This window comes from Eretmochelys imbricata, chromosome 3 (genome assembly GCF_965152235.1).
Source record: "Eretmochelys imbricata isolate rEreImb1 chromosome 3, rEreImb1.hap1, whole genome shotgun sequence".
NCBI lineage: Eukaryota > Metazoa > Chordata > Testudines > Cheloniidae > Eretmochelys > Eretmochelys imbricata.
In genome coordinates this window covers 139,712,410-139,735,458 of record NC_135574.1, presented here as the reverse complement: position 1 = coordinate 139,735,458, position 23,049 = coordinate 139,712,410, and the positions used below count along the sequence as shown (strand labels likewise).

At 41.5% G+C, this 23,049-nt stretch overlaps 1 protein-coding gene across 5 annotated transcripts in view; it reads left to right on the top strand.

The window, feature by feature from the left end:
- The window catches only part of CEP170 (centrosomal protein 170), a 186,524-nt gene that overhangs the window by 104,456 nt on the left and 59,019 nt on the right, over positions 1–23,049 (top strand). For 4 of the 5 annotated variants that reach the window (XM_077813468.1, XM_077813464.1, XM_077813467.1 and 1 more), the window contains one exon: positions 17,620–17,769. The exons of the other annotated variant lie outside the window; for it this stretch is intronic. In XM_077813468.1, coding sequence (XP_077669594.1) covers positions 17,620–17,769 — 150 coding nt within the window. The remainder of the gene's footprint in view (positions 1–17,619; positions 17,770–23,049) is intronic. 5 annotated transcript variants of the gene reach the window in all.

Below are 23,049 nucleotides of genomic sequence, written 5' to 3'. Positions count from 1 at the left end.
TCTTGATATGATCCAGAAAATGTTTTTAATGTTACAGTATATCAAATTTTCTTGATCACTAAACGGAATAATGACATTTTTCTCTCTTGCTGATCTCTTCCAGCAGGTGTTCTATGTGTCTCTTGCATGTATTCAAAACTTTTTTCCTGCCTTAAATCCCTCAAAATTACCCTCCACTTATTCATTGGAGAGAGAGTTGGTAACTGAGGTAATCTTCCCTAAATAATTAAATTTTGTTCTATCAGAAAAAAAGTTGTTTTTTTAAAAGATGCTATTTAATACCAAATATTTCAAAGGTTAGAAAGCCTTGAACCTTAGAAAATGTAAATCTGTAACAATGGTGAGGAGGAATTAAAAATAGTATTTATATAAACCATTTACCCTCTCTGGATAAAATAAACTACTTATGTTCTGTAGGTGTTGGAAAATTTCATAATGCTGTTAAATGCATCACAGCAGTATCTTGTATTCATACAGGAATGTGATATCAGTTCTGAGCATTTTGGAATTATTGCATTTGTTTATGGCATAGCAATGAGCAGGCAGTAACCTTAAGCCTAAACAGGGACTCTTGCAAACAATATGAAGTATTGACTCTGAAATTATTAGGCTGGTTCAAATGGGGTATTGTTGTCTTTGACTTACATATTTCTTCTGGGTTGTCTTGTTCTCTTGGAATGTATTGGAGACAATTTTTTATTTCAGAAGGTGGAGAAAGCTACTAGGGGAGAGGCTGTTCTAGAAGGCAGACTGCAGCAAACTCAGGAAGTTGGTAGGTAAGATCATATGGGAAGCAAGTCTAAGGGGGAAAACAGTTCAAGAGAGTTGGCAGTTTTTCAAAGAGACATTATTAAGGGCACAAGAGCAAACTATCTCACTGCATAGGAAAGATAGGAAGTATGGCAAAAGACCACCCTGGCTTAACCAGGAGATCGTCAATGATCTGAAACTCAGAAAAGAGTCCTACAAAAAGTGGAAACTAGGTCAAATTATAAAGGATGAATATAAACAGACAACACAAGTATGTAGGGACAAAATTAGAAAGGCCAAGCACAAAATGAGATTAAACTAGCTAGAGACATAAAAGGTAACAAGTAAACATTCTACAAATACATTAGAAGCAAGAGGAAGACCAAGAACAGAGTAGGCCTGTTACTCAATGGAGGCGGGGAGGGAACAATAACAGAAAATGTGGAACTGGCAGAAATACTAAATAACTTTTTTGTTTCAGTCAGCACCAAAAAGGTTAGTAGCAATTGGATGTCTAACATAGTGAATGCTAGTGAAAATGAGGTAGGATCAAAGGCTAAAACAGGGAAAGAACAAATTAAAAATTACTTAGACAAGTTAGATGTCTTCAGGTCACTAGGGCCAGATCTTAGAATACTCGAGGAGTTGACTGAGGAGATATCTGAGCCATTAAGGATTATCTTCAAAAAGTCACGGAAGATGGGAGAGATTCCAGAGGACTGGAAAAGGGCAAATATAGTACCAATCTATAAAAAGGGAAATAAGGACAACCCAGGGAATTACAGACCAGTCAGCTTAACTTCAGTACATGGAAAGATAATGGAGCAAATAATTAAGCAATCAGTTTGCAAACACCTAGTAGATAATAAGGTGATAAGTAACAGTCAACATGGATTTGTCAAGAACAAATTGTGTCAAACTAACCTGATAGTTTCTTTGACAGGGTAACAAGCCTTGTGGATAGTGGGGAAGCAGTAGCTGTGGTATATCTTGACTTTAGTAAGGCTTTTCATACTGTGTCTCATGATTTGCTCATAAACAAACTAGGGAAATACAACCTAGATGGAGCTACAAAGTGGATGCATAACTGGTTGGTAAACCGTTCCCAGAGAGGATGTATCAGTGGTTCTTCTTCAAGTGATTGCTTATGTGTATTCCACAATAGGTGTGCGTGCTTTCCACGTGCACCAGTGCCAGAAGTTTTTCCCCTAGCAGTACCCGTGGGGGGGGGAGCGCCCCCCGCAACCCCTGGAGTGGCACCTGCCTGGCGAAGTATAAGGGGATCTGTGTGTTACCCCCACCCTCAGTTTCTTCTTGCTGCCAGTGAAGGTGCGTCAGAACTACTCTGCTCCAGCTTTGCTGTAGATCGTCCCCAGAACTGTTCGTACCTGTAGTTACTCTTGGCACCGCTCATCCTCAACGAGCGAATATCGACGGGACCGTGGCAGGCATCACCAACAGTCTTCGTCTCGGAGGGGGTACCGCACTCTGTCACGGCACGGTCATTGATGCCTTTCCCGCTCGGACACCCGCTCCAAGTCTCCTCCAAGACATCGCAGCCCTGGGCGTTGATCGCCGGTGTCTTGCTGTCGCGGGTCCACCCATCGAGGCCGTTCACGGAGCAGCTGTTACCATTGGTACCAGTCCTCCACGTTGAGATCGCAGTCCCGGCACAGCTGCTCCTCCCGGTCCAGAAACAGCAGCAGATCTTATGCCAGCCCGTCCTCCGTTTGTAGTCGTCCTTTGATGGGCCAGGCCAGCCAACCTGAACAGCCACCCCTGCCAGTGCCACAGCAGGTGCAGTGGCGCCGAGCATCATGTTTGGCGCAATGGTACCAGTGGGAACTGTGGCCTCCAGTGCAGCCCCCGGTGGGAGCTCGCTCGGTGGCCAGTTTCAGAAGCACCTTCGGCCTCCCTCTCCAGACCCCAAAGAAAGAAGTCGGTGGGACATAGGTCCTCGGCACCATGCACAGAGTCCAACTAGGTGGTGGACCCTCTGGTGTCAGCCGATACCCAAAGCACCACACCGGCCTCCTTGCCCCGCCTGGAGGAGGCGATTGTGGCCCTGCCCCCCCCCCACCCTACAGGAGGACTTCAGGGCCCATCAAGAACTCTTAAAGAGATGTGTTCCTCATGTCTATTCCACAATAGGTGTACTGCTCTCAGAGGCAGTCTCGGCCTGTCCCCCAGCCTGGGTCCTCCAAGGGCAAGCAAGCGGGGAAAAGGCACTTTTGACGGGATGTTTGGGGGCACCCTGCCAGTCCTTATGAGGGATCTACTCCCAATAAAGCTCCCCTTCTCCAACCAGTTGTGTGCTTTCCTCCAAGAATGGTCGCAGCTAACCTCAGACCAATGGGTCCTCAACACCATCTTCCGGGGTTACACCGTCCAGTTCACTTCCTCCACGGCCAACCACCCCCGTGCCCCCGTCCTTCTTGGGAAGCCCATCACATGAAGTTCTGCTCAAGCAGGAGGTGGGGCAGCTCCTAGGAGTAGAAGCAATAGAGGCAGTGCCCAAGCAGTTCATGGGCAAGGGATATTACTCTGGTTATTTCCTTATCCCGAAGGCCAAAAGGGGGCTCAGGCCCATCCTGGACCTGCGAGGTCTGAACCAGTACATGGTGAAACTCAAGTTCCGCATGGTTTCCCTGGCCTCCATCATTCCCTCCCTGGATCCTGGGGACTGGTACGCTGCCCTCAATCTACAGGACGCGTACTTCCGCATCCACATATTCGAGGGGCACAGGCGTTTCCTCCGTTTTGGGGTGGGACAGAATCACTACCATTTGCTGCCTCCCGTTTGGTCTGTACTCTTCCCCCAGGGTGTTTACAAAATGCATGTCGGTGGTAGCGGCCTAGCTCAGACGGCAGGGGGTCCAGATATTTCCCTATCTGGACGATTGGCTTGTCAAGGGCACCTCCCAGTCGCAGGTGAGGGATCACGTGGCGCTCCTCCTGTCCACGTGCACTGCCTTGGGCCTGTTGGTAAACAACACCAAGTCCACGTTAGTCCCAGTCCAACGCATAGAGTTTATCGGGGCGCTCTTGGACGCAGCGATGGCCAGGGCCTCTCTCCTGCCAGACAGATTCGAGACCCGGAAAGGTCTCATTGACTCGGTCACAAGGTTCCCGGTGACACCAGCCAGGGTTTGCCTACAGCTCTTGGGTCACATGTTGGCGTGCATGTTCATGGTCCGTCACGCCTGACTCAGGATGAGGCCCATCCAGCTCTGGTTGGCCTTGAAGTTCTCCCAGGCCACGGACAGGATGGATAAGGTCCTCGCCATGCCGCACTCTGTGATTACCTCTCTATGGTAGTGGTCCACACCAAACAACATGCTCCAAGGGGTCCCGTTCAGAGACAGGGCCCCATCATTGGAGCTGGTATCCGACGCGTTGGACCTGGGTTGGGGGGCCCATGTGGGGAACTTTCAGACCCAAGGCCTGTGGTCGGCGCAAGACCTGACCCTACATGTAAACATCAAGGAGCTCAGAGCGGTGCGGCTGGCGTGTATGGCCTTCCACTCACACCTGGAGGGCAAGGTAGTCAGGGTCCTCACGGACAACACGGCCTCGTTGTTCTATATCAACAGGCAAGGCGGGGACTGATCCTCTGCCCTCTGCCTCGAAGCCCTCAGTCTGTGGGACTTCTGTATAGCCTACAACATCCACCTGAAGGCCTTCCACCTACCGGGCACCTGGAACGAGAGGGCAGATCGCTTGAGCAGGGACTTTTCCTCACAACATGAGTGGTCCCTCCACCCGGAAGTGGCCCACCAGCTCTTCCGAAAGGGGGGAGCTCCCCAGGTGGACCTATTCTCGACTCGGCAGAACCAGCGATGCCCCTGGTTCTGCTCCAGGGGGGTCCTGGGGAGGGTCGCTATCTCCAGTACCTTTATCCTATCCTGGTCAGGCCAGCTTCTCTATGCCTTTCCCCCATTCACTCTAATCAGCAGGGTCCTGGGGAAGATAAAGATGGACAAGGCCCAGGTCCTCTTGATTGCCCTGGCATGGCCCAGGCAGCAGTGGTATGGGACCCTCACGGGCCTGGCAGTAGCTGCGCCGTGGCCATTGCCACTCCACACAGACCTGCTTTCTCAGGACCAGGGCCGCCTCCTCTATCCCAGCCTACCAGCTCTTCTTCTCACTGCATGGCTGCTCGGTGGTTAGGTGGAGAGGAAAGGACGTGCTCAGAACAGGTTCAGCACGTCCTTCTCGAAAGTAGATGGCCCTCCACTCGCCGCGCTTATTTGGCAAAGTGGTCCTGGTTTTCTAGGTGGGCAGCGGACCAGGGTGTCTCCCCCATGGCTGCCCTGGTCCAGCTTATCCTTGATTACCTCTTCCACCTTAGGGCCCAGGGCCTGGCGTCCTCGTCAGTCAAGGTGCACCTGGCAGCCATATCGGCCTTCCATCCACCGGTGCAAGGGCACACAGTATTTTCCCAGGCTATGACTGGCCGATTTCTTAAGGGTTTGGACCGTCTTTTTCCATATTCTAGACCCCCAGACCCGCAATGGGACCTAAACCTGGTGTTGGCTTGTCTCACGGGGCCCCCGTTTGAATAACTGCCCATGAGCTCCTGGTCTCATCTCTCGTGGAAGGTGGACTTCCTGGTTGCAATCAGGTTGGCCAGGTGAGTCTCGGAGTTCAGGGCCCTGACCTCCAAGCCACCCTACATGGCCTTTCATAAGGACAAGGTCCAGCTCCACCCACACCCCACGTTCCTCCCTAAGGTGGTCTCCGCCTACCACATGGTTCAGGACATTTTTCTACCGGTCCTCTGCCCCAAGCCTCACGTGTCCCGTGAGGAGTGCCGTCTCCAAAAGCTCTATGTGCGGTGGGCTCTGGCTTTCTACCTTGAGTGGACCAAGCTGTTCAGAAAGTCCTCGCAACTGTTCGTCACCTCGGCTGAGCACACGAGGGGCCAGCCGATTTCCACTCAGCGGCTTTCCAATTGGATCACTTTGTGCATCTGTTCCTGTTATGAGCTGGCGGGTGTCCCCCTGCCATCCATTGTGAGGGCACAGTGGACTTGGGCGCAGGCCTCGTCAGCTGCCTTCGTGACCCACGTCCCCATCCAGGACATTTGTAGGGTCGCCACATGGTCTTCAGTTCACACGTTCACCTCGCACTATGCGATCGTCCCCCCAAACCAGGGATGACACCGGGTTTGGCAGGGCTGTCCTCCGTCCTGGGAACTTGTGAACTCCTACACACCTCCAACAGATATAACTTGGAATCACCTGTTGTGGAATACACATGAGCAGTCACTCAAAGAAGAAAAAACAGTTACCTTTTCCGTAACTGGTGTTCTTCGAGATGTGTTGCTCATGTCTATTCCACACCCCACCCTCCTTCCCCTCTGTTGGAAGTTGTCTGGCAAGAAGGAACTGAGGGTGGGAGGAGCGCGCAGCTCCCCTTATGCTGCGCCAGGCAGGTTCCACTCCAGTGGTCATGGGGGGCACTCCCCCTCTACGGGTACTGCTAGGGGAGAAACATCCGGCACTGGTACACGTGGTGAGCATGTACACTTATTGTGGAATAGACATGAGGAACACATCTCAAAGAACACCAGTTACGGAAAAGGTAACTGTCTTTTCACAGTCAAGCTGGAAGGGCATATCAAGTGGGGTCCCGCAGGGATCAGTTCTCGGTCCGGTTCTGTTCAATATCTTCATCAGTGATTTAGATAATGGCATAGAGAGTACAATTTTAAAGTTTGAGGATGATACCAAGCTGGGAGGGGTTGCAAGTGCTTTGGAGGATAGAATTCAAATTCAAAATGATCTGGACAAACTGAAGAAACGGTCTGAAGTAAGTAGGGTGAAATTCAATAAGGATAAATGCAAAGTATTCCACTTAAGAAGGAACAATCAGTTGCACACAGACAAAATGGGAAAAGACTGCCTAGGAAGGAATATGGTGGAAAGGGATCTGGGGGTCATAGTAGTTCACAAGCTAAATATGAGTCAACAGTATAACACTGTTACCAAAAAAAAAAAAAAAGCAAATATCATTTTGGGATGTATTAGCAGGAATGTTGTGAGCAAGACACGAGAAGTAATTCTTCTGCTCTACTCCACGCTCATTAGGTCTCAACTAGAGTATTGTGTCCAGTTCTGGGCATCACATTCAAGAAAGTCCAGAGAAAAGCAACAAAAATGATTAAAAGTCTAGAAAACATAACCTATGAAGAAAGATTGAAAAATTGCGTTTACTCTGGTGAAGAGAAGACTGAGAGGGGACATAAGTTTTCAAACCATAAAAGGTTGTTACAAGGAGGAGAAAGAAAAATTCTCTTTAACCTCTGAGGATAGGACAAGGAGCAATGGGCTTCAATTGCAGCAAGGGTGGTTTAGGATGGACATTAGGAAAAACTTTCTAACTGTCATGGTGGTTAAGCACTGGAATAAATTGCCTAGAGAGGTTGTGGAATCTCCATCATCAGAGATTTTTAATAGCAGGTTAGACAAACACCTGTCAGGGTGGTCTAGATAATACTTAGAATCCTAGAAGATTAGGGTTGGAAGAGACCTCAGGAGATCATCTAGTCTAACCCCCTGCTCAAAGTAGGACCAACAACAACTACATCATCCCAGCCAGGGCTTAGTCCTGGCATGAGTGCAGGGGACTGAACTAGATGACTTCTCGATGTCCCTTCCAGTCCTCTGATTCTTTATTTAAACCAGGTCCAGTTTGTCTCAACAGTAACTAACTGCATTGCAGTACATTTCTGAATCACTTAAAGCCGTAAAATGCTGCATTAAGCTTGCTACTATGCTTAGGAGAATTTCAGTCTGCATTTTCCTGTTCTGTTCCTTCACATCCGAGAGCATACATGTGCTGTGCATTGCTCATAATCCTGTCTTGCCACGGCAAATGGAGTCCTATAAAGGTTGCTTAGCTACCTATGGAAACATCAGGCTCAGCTGAGAATTTTTTACAGTTACTTTGATTTCACAATTGTTTCCTTTAACTGTAATGCTATTTTAAGTTGAAAGATAAGGTTGCTGATAAGTGTTTACATGAAACATTTCCATTTTTCACTAACAAAAACATTTTATTCTCTACATATAGCCATGCTAACGCCTAACCATAGAAATCAAGTTCTTAGAAAAGTTTCTAGATGGAGAAATTCATTATAATCATTTAACTATATTCTGTTTTCATGGCGTATTGACAAGGTAAATATTGGCATCATGGATCAATTTTCACTTTTAAAATAAAAATTAATTGATTTTTGAAACAATAGATAATATTTTATTTTAATGTCCCAAGTTAACTGGATAAACAGGAGTTAGTTATACAGAAATTCTATTAATGTGCATAGTGTCATAGTACTTAAAAATAACTTGGAGTCACCTGTTTTTAAGTAATGCATTCTGGAAATCTAGACTTTCTGCCCAAAATTGTTTGAAAGAATACTTTGACTCAAGGTCACCTTGTCTTTTTAAAAATTGTTTTAGAATACCTATTTAAGCTAATTTCACGAAGTTGTACTCTTAAAGGCACAACATAAAGCATTTCTCCTTTACTTTCTATTTCTTCTTTTTACAATCATACTTTTTTTTAAAAAAAGAAAAAAGATGAAGCATTTCTAAGCAGTTGTATCAATGTGGTCCTACTTTGAAAAGTGACTAAAATAGCACCTCCTCACTCAGTTAGACCAGCTCCTCATGTGCAGTCATTCATGCTGTTTGTTACTAACATAAGTTTGTTCTTCAAGGGCTGCTGTGGATTCTCCCTTGTTGGTCCTAGGGCTTTCTACTGGAAGAGTCTTTATGCTTGTTTATGTGCCAGCCAAAAGAACCAACTTGAATTTCACATCCTTTTTAATTGTGAACTGAGTAGTTTTGGTGTGGCAGTCAGTGGAAGACAAATACAGAACTTTACAATGCCATCTTTTACAGTCACTTTTCTGAGTAGAGGTGCATTTTAAATAAAACTCCATTTTTGGCTGTACGCTTTTAAAAGCTTTCCATTGTCATAGAAAGCTTGTGCTGGCTGGTTTTATATTCTCTTTTGCAAGTCCTTAAGTAATAGCTATATCAATATTCTGGCAGCTGTAAGGGAGCAAGATAAGTATTAACTATAAAAGTATTCTTATATGTGAAGAGGGTTTATTCAGGAATACTTTACACTTTAATTTTAAGATTAATAACTAGTTACTATGTGAATGTTGGAGCAGCAGGGCCATTTTGTTTAAGAACATATTAATATGCATTTTATTATACTCTCATGATTGTATTTGTAGTAATCTAGTTTGTAAATGTGAATGTTAAACTACATTAAACCTTACAATATCTGTATTTAAGCAGTAATTGTAAGGATTTGAATTAAAACTGTAAATCAGGGAGGGGTATGTCCATTATTTTTAACAAAAAACATTTCAACCTTCCTGTATGTATTTTAACTGGCAGATACAATCATATAAGATTATCCATATAATAAAATCATTCTCGCAGAAGTGTCAGAAATTGTGTAGCAATCATATTGCAAAATCTGTTTACCCAGCACTTTATAATAATGACTGACTAAAACAGTAATTATATTTTCCTTATTTAAAAATGTGTGTGAAGGGAATTTAATAATGCTGTTGTAAAGAGAGATCTGAGTGCATGTTTTGGAATCTTTCTGCAGCATTGTAGATAATAAATTTCCCTGAACATAAAATCAAAGAACTGGAGAATAAACCAAGAGTGAACAATCTCTACGCATTTAAATTGTTATTCCAGAGAAAAGTGAAGGTATAAAGACAGACATTTCTCTTTAGAAAATGGCTTCCAAATCTGATGGATTTTGCACACCCATGTGGCTTAATTACTTTTTTCACAGCTCTAATGATTCATGCCAGAAAGAACAGTAGTTCAGCCCAACAGATACTCCTGGTCACAGAACTGGACTCATAAATAATTAATATATTGAAAGGTCATTGAGAATAATAAAACCCAGTGAATCTGCTGAGGAAATGAGGAAATCAATCCTGATTTTTTGTTTTTGTTCTGCCATTTTTCAAGAAATGATACTTGTGTTTACCCTAGTTGAGGAAGAAATGCAGAAAGAGAGTGCTGAATTTGCTTTTTAGAGCTCTGGCTAGACTTTGGACTTCTTGGGGCAACTATTTTGTTTTGAATTTTGAAGCCCTATGGAGAGTGAAGACTCCATTATGACAAGTAGTACAAAATACATGCATGCACGTGGATATGGAACTGGATTCTGAAAGAATATAGGAGAACATTAGAATTGGCACATTGATATCTTTGGTTTCTTCCTTTATATGTCCTTTTGCTCTAGCAAATTCTCAATAATTTTTATTCTGGGGAAGTGTCTTTTATGTTGTGTTTTCTGATTTCACTTGTTTACTTTGTAATAGGAATGATTTATAGAATTTGTGTGAAAGTTTAAGATCACTTCATGAGGCCATTCTGCATTATACAATTGACCTGTTCTCTTGGGTTACATTGCTAAAAAGATATTTTAAAATGTTTATCAAGGCTAACTATCAAAGACAAAATCCATTGAATCTGAGTTTGAAAAGCAGCTTAAATATGGGCCACATGTGTAGATAGGTAAGTGGCCATGTGAATTCTACTCCAATATAGTATATCACTCTTTTTCAAAGGAAAGAATATTCGTGTTCTTTTATCATTGTTTCTTCTGTGTGATCAGTGGTTTTGACCTTCTAAGTATGATCTGTTTTAAATTAAGTTGTGAACACATGGGCTACCATCACTAGTGGAAAAAGAACAAGAGTTCAGTTTGAACTTAACTTTAACCCTGACAAAAGTGAGCTCCAGGACTTTCCTCTGAAACCATTTCCATTCCCCCACTCTTTGTTAGACATCCCACCATCCTTCATCTCACTCAGGTCTGTAAAGTTAGATTCTTCTTGACTTTCTTCTTCTTTGCCCTGCACATCTAGGCTATGTCCAAATCCTGCTAACATATTTCTAAAATTCAGCCTTTTCTCTCTGTCCCTGTAGCTAAAGCTTGTGTCCAGGACAATCTTCTTTCATAGTTTGATTGCTGTAAACTTCACCTCTCTGGGTTCCCTGACACTCCACCTGCCCTTCCCCAAGTCCATGCAAAACACAGCTGCTAAAATAATCTTTCTTTCCCATAACTTTCCATGTCATCCACTTTTTTTGAAATTCTTCCGCTGACTGCTTATTTTCTACTACCCTTGCCCTTAGTATGCTTTTCAATGTGCCGCCCACTCCTTATTGAACTACCTCTCTATACTTCTGTTTCATCAGTGATGTTAGCCTTGAATGCTCATTTGTCCATTTCTCCCACCTGTGCATTCTCCCATGCTTCTCCTTACACATGGAACTTCCTGCCTGAACTAATCTGTAAGGCCACTGCTCTCTGCTCGTTCAGATCCCTCTTCAAGATCTAGTTTTGCTGGCATGGTAACTGACAGCTTAGCTGGGACAGGTGGAGATAACTGTGATTACTCTTGAATGTATAGGTTATATAGAACCTCATTTTCAGAATCACTGAGTTGTATTATAGTTAATCTGTGTTACTGAATGATTTTATAATAATTGCCTTTATTATTCCTCCATTCCATTCCTTCCTCCTGTTTGTTACTCTTGTCCCTTAAGTGCCTTTCGAAAATGAGAGTTAGGATATGTCCGCACAGCAAAGAAAAACCTGTGGCTGGCCTGTGCCACCTGACTTGGGCTCGCAGAGTTCAGGCTGTGGGGCTGTTTAATTGCTGTATGGACTTCTTGCCTCAGGCTGGAGCCCAGACTCTAGAACCCTGTAGGCCAGGAGGGTACCAGGGCTCAGGCAGCCTGAGTGAAACAGCCCTGCAGTCCGAGCCCCGTGAGTCTGAGTCAACTGGCACGGGCCAGCCACGGGTTTTTTTTTCTTTTTCTGTGTAGACATACCCAAAGGCTCCAAAGTTGTTTACTGCCTTTTGAGAATTTTAACCTATTTATACAGCATGCTGCATAACAGGACCCCAATCCTCAATAATAATTTTGGTTATTACTGTAATGCCGATAACTTATGAAGATGATGTTTGTGACCATAATGGACATTATCTAGTATAAATTACATGTCCAAATAGAATGTCTGATGAAGAAGGTATATAGTGAACTGTGGGTCTGATTTTTAAAGATATTTAGATGCCTTAAAGATGCAGATAAGTGTGAGAGACCTGACAATATCCTGTAATATCCAGAATGAACTTAGTTCAATAAAGTTAAACCTGATTGAATTCGGGTTAATACCTTTGGGGTACATTGTATTAGAAATGCAAATGTTTATATACAATTGTGAGACCTTATGGAACTTCTTTAGCAAGAAGACCAGATTAATGTGCTCTCTAAAAGGTATATGAGGGAGGTTCAAAGGTCTTTTTGGAACAATGTATGTGAAGTGGATTTCCTAGGAATTATCTTGAGGTAAGGGGAATGTAAATTCTCCCCCTCTGAAGCCAACCTTTTGAAGATACACCCTGGGGAGAGAAACTCATTGTATACCAATTACTGGCTTCTGGGTACTTCTGATCAAAGATCTGTGATCTGTATAAAAGGGTGGACTAAGCTTGTAGTGCATGTGCTTGTTTTGAGCTGAAGCTCTGAGGAACTAATAACCACAAGGACTCAAAAAGGGAGAGATTGAAGGATTTATTCTGCAAGAACCCATGTTAGGGTTCGGGTTCCTGGTAAGTTTATTAGCATTGTGTATAGGTTCTTTTATTGTTTTTAAAATATGTTTTCTCTGTCATGCTTTTTACCTTAAGAATAAAAGTTGGCTTGCTTCGAAAGACTTGTGTGGTACTTATATCTTGACTGTCACTCTATCACTCTCTGAAGAGAAAGCAAGCAGGGGTCCTTGGGCAACCTGTCTGTGTTGAGAAATACACAGTGAAGGCAGGGAATACCCTTGTCAGAAGGGACAGATGCGGGTCTCCACTAAGGTTGCCAACCCTCCAGGATTGTCCTGGAGTCTCCAAGAATTAAAGATTAATCTTTAAAGATTATGTCATGTGATGAAACCTCCAGGAATATGTCCAACCAAAATTGGCAGTCTGTACCCACAAGAGACAGCAGCTGTGGAGCTGGAAACCTGAGATTGTGTGCCCTTGCTGGGGCACTGAGGGGAAATACAGGTACAGTTGCCATGAACTGTGACCATAGGTGTCGAGTTGGATTTTTAAAAGTGCCTAATGTCTAACTCTTATTGAAATTGTGCTTTTGAAAATCCTACTATGTGCCAATGTACATCTTTAGGCACTAATACCTTTAGCAATCTGGCCTTATGTTCTACTGCTCTTTAAATTATATGATGCTTCTCAGTTTCTTGTAAAATATGAAAATATTAGTAAAATAAGTGACTGTGGAGGGAGGGACTTAAAATATTTAGAAACTTCTCTATTTTCTTCATAGACGAGCACAAGAACTTAGAATACATTTAAGAAAAGCACAAATGAAGAATAAATACAGTAAACCTTTTCTTTCTGGGAACTAAAAATGAACTAAAGTTTGGGTTTGATTTTAGAATGATTATTTTTCTTCTAGATTTATTGAGGAATTCTCAAAGGTCTTAAGCAGTTTTCTTCCCCAGGCATCCTTCTGCCCTCCCTGGGGCTACATCAGTGCTGAGGCTCCTGTTTCCACGAATTGCTGTAATAGTTTTTCTTGTAGGTGGTCTGATACCAGCTGTAACCACAGAGAAAAGTGGCAGATATCTATACGATATAGTACAGCTATACAGTACATTGCTGTCTCATGGGAGAGTCCTGTACTGTGTGGTTTGCTCCTGAGGAGGACTGGAGGTCTTTTTTGCAACTATAGACAGCTCCAAAAGAATAAGCAGCAAGATTCAGGACTGCCTGTGTTTGTGACCTGTCTTCTCTCTTGACTTAGACCATTTCATTAATAGGTCTTAATGCAAATTATGTTGATGGGAGGAGGAGCTTGAGACTCTATGCCTGATGCTATACTTTTATAGTACACTCACTCAGTTGCTCCCTCCTATGGAGGGAAATCTTCATCTGATAAATTGTGGATTTACAAATCAGAATTTATAAGTCCTTCTGATTACAGGATCTCAAGCTCTGAATGAAACGTCAGACAAAAAGTACTGACCTTCCATAAAACAAAGAACTTCGCTTTCCTCCACCTGTCTTGACCCTGGATAGGGTATCTGACTGAGTCAGAAATTTAATTTCCCTATTAGAATGACACACTCAAGGTTTCCCATAAAGCAGAAGTAGCAAGCAATGACCACAAAGCTGAACTTTGGACCCGTCTGAGGCCCAACAAGAGCTAGGAAAGTAAAAAAAAGAAACTCTTGACTTTTTTTTTAAAAAGTAAGTTTCTAGACCATGTGATGGTGGCTTGGAAACATAAACCAAAGTAAGCTGATCAATCAGGTTGAATGCTTACCCACTATGATTTTATACTTTTCCATGATAGCCAAAGTTTTCCTTTGAGAGTGCCTTTTTGTTTGTAGGATTATTTGGGAGGCTGTCAGGTCACTTCATAACTGAAAGGATGGAAGGAGAATTCATTGTAGACTGCCACTGAGAGTTCTAGGGCAATCACAAGTTCCCCCATAGCTTACTACCGGCAAATGAGCTGGTTCTTTTGCTCAACAACCAGTGACTTTGGAGGGATAGTGCAGTGGTGTGATGATAATGTATTCTTGTGGATGAAGCATGGGCCTGCATTCTAATTCTGTTTCTGACACCTGATTCCTCTGTAGCATTAGTCAAGTCATTTAATCTTTCTGTCTTAGTGTGACATGATTGATAACACCTGCCTGTCTCATAGAAAGACAGAAGATGGGGGAGAGAGGGTTGTTTGTTTGTAAAGTTCACCAAACGACGTGTACAACCTTCCAGTAGTTGACAGTCTAGCAGACTTTCAGAAATTCAACTTATTTGAATAATTGCCCTTTTCAAAACTTTGTAAATTATTTGAAGTTGACTCATAATTTTCTGAAACTTTCAAAATGCAGGCTAAGTCTCTGCTCAAAGATTATTGTTTTCTAAGTTTGAGCAAAAAGCGTTTAATCACATAAGTGTGGGGAAGGTAGGGGAAAAAAGTTTTTTCCATTAGATAAGAATTCAAGTAACATTTTTTAAAACCAGTTTTATAGCCAAAATGGTTGGTTGTATAAAGTTGAAATTTGGCATGAAAATGACCCTCATTGAAAAATGCCTTTGAGTGTTTTATGAAATTCAGTTTTGAATAGACTGAGATGCTGATATCCAAGACTAAGACAATTTAGGAACTTTCCTTGCCTCTTTCTTCATCCTGTAATGCCAGTCATTGGGCTAGATCATATCCTTGCTCCAGGGAGGAGCTCTGTGGTAGGATGGGAGCAGAACTATTAACATTCAGGATGTAGGATTATGTGGTATTTTGCCCATGTAGGGCAGGAAAACAAAAAAGGAAAACAAGCTTCTGGAATACAGGAAATGTGCTGAGCAGCTGAAAAAAGATGTAATGTGTGCTCCCCCTTTTCCTGTCTCTGAATACTAACCCCGCAAGTCCAACTGGACACTTCCCTAGGGCTATAGAGTACCCCACTCCTCATGCTGAGGGAGCACTGCTAGCAGCATTTACCTATGGCTCCTCACAGAACCATTGTGTGAAAGCAGAAGAAGATATTCCTTGCATCCTGTCCTCAGCCCAAGTACACCCTCACAGAACAAAGCAGAATTTAACGTTCAACCTGTCAGATCAGTGGTTTCCATAACAGAATAAGCGGAATGATTTCACTGGGGCTTCAGGTCCACAAGACCTAGTGTTGAGAGGGAAAGCTATTTTAAACACCAATGTTTGTAGAGTGGTCAAAAGATTCATTGGCATAGTAAACAGATATTGTCTGATAATAGTAGTTTATGTGCAGCAAATTACTACTGTAGTTCTGATTAGGTATGTGTGAGTGAAGCATCATTCAAATTGCATTATCCTACAGGCGTTCATGCAATAAAATATTTGTTTTCAGTTTAACTACTTTACAGTTCTCTTTATAATCAAAAGGATTGTTTGAAAATAAAATGAGGAAGATGAAGTGGCTACAGAAAGCAAATAAACTAAAAGAAGAGGTAGCATGACAGTTCACTTTATTTACATATGTAAATCTTGCCATCTACCCGCATGACTCAAAAGCAGCAGGAAAAGAAGAGAGAATGAGGAGAGAGAAGGGGATCACATGTATCATGCCTGTCTTGGGTACAGAAGATATACAAAGTGGTTTCAAAATTACTCATGTATGAGATTATCGAGACATAATTAAAGTGTAAAATTAATAAAGCATGTAATTTTAGATTTTAGGCGTGTTCTAAATATAAATGATAGAATCAGGTGGAAGGTTGACTCTTTGCACTAGAACACTGCAAACATATAAAACAAATTTGAAAATGGTTTCTCATTCTCAAGTGTTGGCAAAACACAAATATTAATATATGTGGATTCCTACAGGCTAAATTTACATAATTGGCTTCAATGGGAGTTTGTATGGCTGAACCCTGCAAAACTCTTTTTTTGGGGGGGTGAAAAAGTGCCCTTTTACAGTATTACAGTCCTAATTTTGGACTTCTGTCGGTTTTCTTAGGTATGAAAAACGTGTTATGGATTGTAGCCATCTAGTGGTGAATTGTCTTATTTATAGACTTTTAAAAATAGGAAACTTGTTCAGAATTTTGGTAAGCAATGCATCTTGATTTATCTATTAGTACTGGTCAAAGCATTCTCCATTTATAAAAGATCCATAGCAACCTTCTGCAAAACTATGAAAAATATTGCATTTAGAAAAAAAATCTACTTATTTTTTGTGGTGTTTTGTTACTAGTGACATTTTTATAAGAACAGAGAAGTTGTTTAAATAGCTCCCTATTCCTTATGACAAAATAATCCTCTGATATCACAAGAGCCAATTACCATATCAAAGAATTATAGTGGGGGGAAAAAAACATAAAAATCCTGTTTTAATGTTGGAGCCCGTAGTAGTAAAGTTAATTTAAATATCTCTAAATAGAATTTTCCAAATAATATATTTCTGGGCTTTAAAGTATTTATTTCCCAAACCCCACTGAGTTCTTTTTTTAAAATAACTGCAAGCTATCTATAATAGTGATTCCCAAACTGTTGTGCATGACCCATCAATAGTCCATGGAAAAATGACTGGTACCTTTATGCTGACTCTCCTCCTTCTAAATTGCATTAGTAGAAGCTAAAACATAGTTAATATTTTCCTAATTATTTTTCTAAGTAAGCAATTACTTTAGTGGCTGCAAAGATGTTATTCTCTCACCACAGTTAGGGGAAGGTGGTTATGCAAACATCAGTGGGAGAGAAGATTGTCCAAGAAACAGTTTCTTTCAAGATGTGGGTCACATGATGAGATTGAAGAACACTTCCTATATAACATTGTAACTCTGCTGAAAAAGCAGAAAAACTGAACTATTGCTTTAATTAGAATAATAGCACATTGAGGGGACTGGTAGCAAATATAAGTACATGTATTTCTTGTTCTTTAAAATATATTTATAAAAAATTACCAGGCAAATACTTTAAAAAATGTTCTTGTTTTGCTACTGATTTGGCCACTATCTTTGTGCTCTGTTTAATTATTTTGATCTGAAGAATCATTGTTTCATATCTGGTCATTTCAACTAGCATTTCCCCGAATTTTGGGAAAACTGACAGATATCTGCCCTATTTCTAAAATGTATAATCTATTCTTTACAACAAATTAGTTGATGTCAGATTAGTGTAAAAACATTTTAAAACGAAGGATCTGACTTACTATGCCAGTATTGACACCATCCATACATTAAAATTGAACATTGAATCGGGAAAGCATTGGGTTAATATGTATAATGATTTGTTTCGTTTTCAGGTGTTTGGAGTGGATGACAGCCAGGATTATAATAGGCCTGTTATCAACGAGAACCAGAAAGATTTAGTAAAAGATTGGGCTATAAATTCTGCTACAGTAGTGCTGGAAGAAAAAAGACCACTGAGTACAACTGGATTTCTTGACACTGAGGTAGAATATAATTTTTGATGGTCTTCTTTTTTCTTCCAATAAAAGAGAGAGAGCACTAATAGTTGACCTGTGAGTGTTAAGCAGCTACCAAAGAAGTCTTTGCATACAAAGCATTAATTCAGGTCTCTATAGATTTGATTTTTCTCATCTCTGTTTTATTGTGTTGTAGTTTTATCAAAACTTTTTCTGTTAGAGGTAGCTAAATTAAATCTTGAAGGCATTAAGCTTTGCTACCCTCTGCTTGCACTTGTGTGCAGTTATAGGAAATATATAGCATGAGCAGTTAAGTGACCCACATAAGAAAGAAAGTATGAGTACTGAAAACAGTCATAGGGAAATACGGATGGACATCTTCTGGGTTGGAGCTCGCAAGTGAGGCCTGGCCTTTGAGAAGGCACTGATGTTAGATGTCTGAAAGGCAGTGTGGTTTTGTCAATTAGGCAAAGGACGAGAAGTTCTAAACCTGTATATATAAATGTTATATCCATGTGGCAGATGTTTGTCATACCTAATACTGGATTCCTGGATGGCATTCAGATACCACATTGCAGGGTGCAGTCTGATAAACTGAATAGACTAGAAATAGAACAGAATCAGTTTGATGGAGGATGATGAACTACATGACTCAAAGAAAGGGCACTACATCTGCTCTTAATTGCCTTGGCAGGACTTATGGTGAAAGATGGTCCAGCAAGAGGTCAGTCCAAGTTTATTAAGTTCTTATTTATCAAGACCTTGATGCGTGTCTGTGTGCTTACCAGCTGCTAGTGCAACTAAGTTGTTTTTAGTTGCTAAGAAACTACTATAGCAGAATCTATCTTGTTTGGTGGTATGTTAGTTACTGTGAGATCATGATGTTGACATATGTCATATATCTAAAATGTATGCTTGAATAGTGACTGAGAATATTATTTTCATAATAGTTATGCCATAAGCCAAAATACAGTAGTTGTTAAACAAGTTATTTTGTCCTGCTCCATTACTTTCAGCTGTAAATCCACTGACTTATTGTATTTTTTCCCTGTTTCCTTTTCTTCAGCTTTCAGCTCCCTTGTGTCCTCTCCACCTTCCAATACTATCTAAAGAGGGGGACGAATAACTGCACACATAGCCAGTTGTTGTGTGTGTAATGTTCTCTGTGCTTGAGTTTCTAGGCTGGTGTTAGTTGATTTGCAGATAAAAGGGGATTATACCACAGTTATAATATGTATCTGATTTTAACTAATGCCAAAAGATACAGAATGAAGACTGACACTGTCTCTTAAACTGACTCCATTATGTCTGTTCATTTGATTACCTCACGCTGAATCCTCAGCTGTGACCAGGGAGTGTTGAGCACAGCTGAATAAGGAGCTGCAAAGGAATTGTTTATGGCTGCATACTCCTGGGGCTGTCGGCCATCCCCAGCTTGGTTTAGAGCAGCTTCAGAGCTGCTCCAAACTGTGCCAGTTAATAACTCTCTTCTAGGAGCCATAATGTTGGCCGGGGATCAGTCTCATCCCCTGTAACTCCAAACTGGTTCAAACTCCATCTATGCTGGAGTGGTCAGGAGAGGCTAGCATAGAGTCACCTATGTTGCTAAATGCCAGTTATGGATTCCCTCCTGTACAGGAATCCTCATCTGCCTGGTTAGGGCAGGTTTAAATCCCGTTCATGCTGCTGGAGTTTTAAAGTTTGGGTGTACTTTGGTTTGCAATATCAGATTGTCTCTTGATAGTCAGAATGCTTAGTAGAACTAGTAGGTTTGTAAATGTTTGATGGAGATGGAGGGCTTTTGGCACAGCTTTATTTATGAGGCTATTCCAAGCCACAAAGGGTGATATCCGAGAAGGTGCAAAGTCACGAGAGGGTAAAGAATGCCAAGAGAATTGTCATAAGAGCATCTTGGATATACTGAATAGAGTCAGAATGAATGCAGGAAGAGATGAAGACAGGTGTACTTGGGGAAGGAGTTAAGGAAGGCTTTGAAAGTAGAAGTAGATTATACTTAAGCAAAAGAAAAAGAGAAGCTAGTTCAAATTCAAGCATCTGGAGGATGGGAATATGATCATGGCAGTTTTTGGATGAATTAGAGAGAGGATTTCAGTATTTAACGAATAAAGTTACCAGAATACATACTAAAACTGTTTTGGTATTAGAGAGGAAAAAAATAAACATATGTTTTGGAGACATAGTTGAAGAGGCAGGATGAGGCAAGGACCAAGACAGGGTGGGCAAACTTTTTGGCCCGAGGTTCACATTGGGGTTACGAAACTGTATGGAGGGCCAGGTAGGGAAGGCTGTGCCTCCCTAAACAGCCTGGCCCCCGCCCCTAACCACCACCCCCCGGGACCCCACTGCCTATCCAACGCTTCCTGTCCCCTGACTGCCCCAACCCTTATCCACACCCCGGCCCCCTGACAGGCCCCCCCCGGGACCCCACCCCCATCCAACCACACCTGCTCCCTGTCCCCTGACTGCCTCAGGGATCCCCTGCCCCTTATCCAACCCTCCTTCCCCACCCCTTACCATGCTGCTCGGAGCAGCAGGAGCTCGCCGCCCGAATGAACGGAGCCAGCTGCGCTGCCCACGTAGCAGTGTAGCTGCAGGGGAGGGGCCGGGAGCTCATGGGTCGAGCAGGACAGTCCCGCGGGCCGTAGTTTGCCCACCTCTGGACCAGGATATGAGAGTAGAATGAAAAGGAGAAGGGGGGGAGGGGGGGGTGGAAATAACACATGTTGCAAATCTGGGTGATTGAAAGGATGAAAGTGGTGTCAGTAGTCATGCAGATGGTGAAGAAAGATTTTTGGGTGGAAAGGTAATTTTGGTTTTAGATGTGTTAAGTTTGAAGTGCTTGTGATACATCAACAAGAAAATATAATGCAAATGAAGGTGTGGAATTAGTACCTTTTACTGAGGAGATTAGCAACCTTGTTTTCCATGGCAATGATTAAATATTCTGAGATTGGCTGAAATTGAGGGAGTGAATGGAACAAAATAAAACAGAATGGAGTGAGTGAAAGATTTGGATTGATTATATATAGTTCTTTGGCTTCTTAACTTAAAGCTATTGCAGCTTAGTTTGTAATTATTGAATAAATAATGAACTGCTCATCCTCCGATTCCAACCATTCAATAAAAATATTGTAAAACACTCGTATTTTCTATATTAAACAGCAGCCACTTGCCACCAGAGGTCAGCATGATTTAAGGAAAAAAGCTAATGAAATTAGTTAAAACATTTAAGAGCGTAATTGTTTGGGAAATTAACAAGGTAAATTTTTTTATGAATTTGATTAATGTGAATACTTAACCAGTTTGAGATTAGGATTTATCTCTTTCACCCACACTTCGCACATAATTTTCAGCAGATTACTTCAGACTAACCACAGTTTTGTAATATTTTACTTTGATACTAACATCATAAAATTTGTCTCTGCTCTTTTACTTCATGTTTTTCTTTTACTTTTTGCAAAAAATGGAAGCAGTCTTGTTAAAATTTTGGTACTCTACTTTCACGTTCACATGCACCAGTTTGTTGATATCATGGTCTTGCGCTGCTCTGAATCCCTATGTTCACTTTTTCTGCTCGCGTAAAGTAATAATATACAGCTAGTAAATATTCTGAGGTGTGAGTAAATATATTCTGTATGACTACTTAGCATATTGCATCCGTATTAGGTAGAACAAATGAATCACCATGTTTCATACAAGTTTTATTTTTATCATTTATACTTGCTTTGCATTAACTCCTTGACCCTTCAAAACAAACCATTTGGATGTCAGTAAATTCTCTGATCCATTCCTATAGCCAAAGCACTCAGCCTGGAATCTCTGGTAGTTACTTTTTTTCCCTTTTGGTGAAAAGAACTACTCTGGCATGATTTAAGATGTTCTATGTTATGTACTGAAGGAGTTTTTCAGTCATGTCCTTTAAACCTGAAGCATGTCCGTAGCAACCCTTTGGTGTATAGTCCATAAATCTTACCTGAAGATATGCTGCTCTCTATGGAGTTTGGAGCTAAAAGTCACAGTAAGGGGTTATTTGATGCTCCAGTTCATTGGGGATGGAGGTAAAAGGAGTGAATAAGGGAAAGTTGGGTCAACATGAATAGCTTGAGCGATCAAAGTCTCAAATTTAAATCTGAAACTGTCTGAAAAACTAGTGTGGATTTGGAAACTCCTTATGCAATATAAGATGATGCTCAGAGGATATCTCGGTGATTTGGAAGTCTGAGAGGCTGTTGGTATGACTTCTTATAGGAATAACTATAGGTTAGGATTGGTAACTTTAGTTTTTTGATATATGTGTGCGTCGTAAGTCTTGTCCTATTGGATGTTTTCTACCATGGTAATGTATGTTAGACTTAAAAATAAAGCAATTTTGTAACTTTGACTTTTGGTAAGCTTTAAGAAGGAGGTGAAGCTGCCTAATGTGATGCCTTCACAACACAATACTGTAGCAGAGGTTTGGCAACATAACCTGTAGCCCTGAATACTACATAAAAAGTAGGGGTTATATTTTGGCAGCGTACCTAATTTAATTGTCTTCTGAAAGTAAAATATAAAGCTCCCTTGTTACAATTAATTTGGGGGTCTGCGAAAACTGACCATAATATCCTATTCCACAAACTGATAGAGTTCAGACTTCAGATAAAGGTGATTAAGTTCCTGGGTTTATGGAGAGTAAAAGCTGAGCTACACAGATTTCCCTTTAGCATATGGTTCACAGGTGGTTAATTGGGCTCTACACCATATTTTGGCAGGAGTTCGTGTTGTAATAAAAATGATACTGTTTGTTAATGGAAACAGGAGAAAATGAAGTGAATAAAGTTTAGGGTAAACCAAAGAGGAAGATGAATCTTTAGATGTTAACAAAAGTCTCTTCAATTAGTCTTTAAATACTGCAAGTTCTGTAAATAATTCAATACAATATATGAACTATTGTAGAAAGGGCTGTCATTCTTCTTGTCAACATTTTCTTCTCCATTGTGGCCAGTAACACACACAATTAAAGTAAATGAAAAATTGCCTTAATTTTCTATAAGTAGAACTGAAACTCGTAACATTTGATTTTGAAAAGTGAATTCAAATTGTTGAAGTTTGTCTAATGGCAAAGATCAGGCTGATGGGTTCCTCCTGCATTTCTCATTCCTAAAATAGTGTTGGAAGCTAGATTCATAACATTCTTTGCACTCTTTTGTGTTAGTGATGTCACCGTAGGAGCAATTCAGTACCCTGAATTCAAATCTTGACGATTGAACGAGAGAATGGTTTTCAGTTGTTTTGTTCTTTAAAATG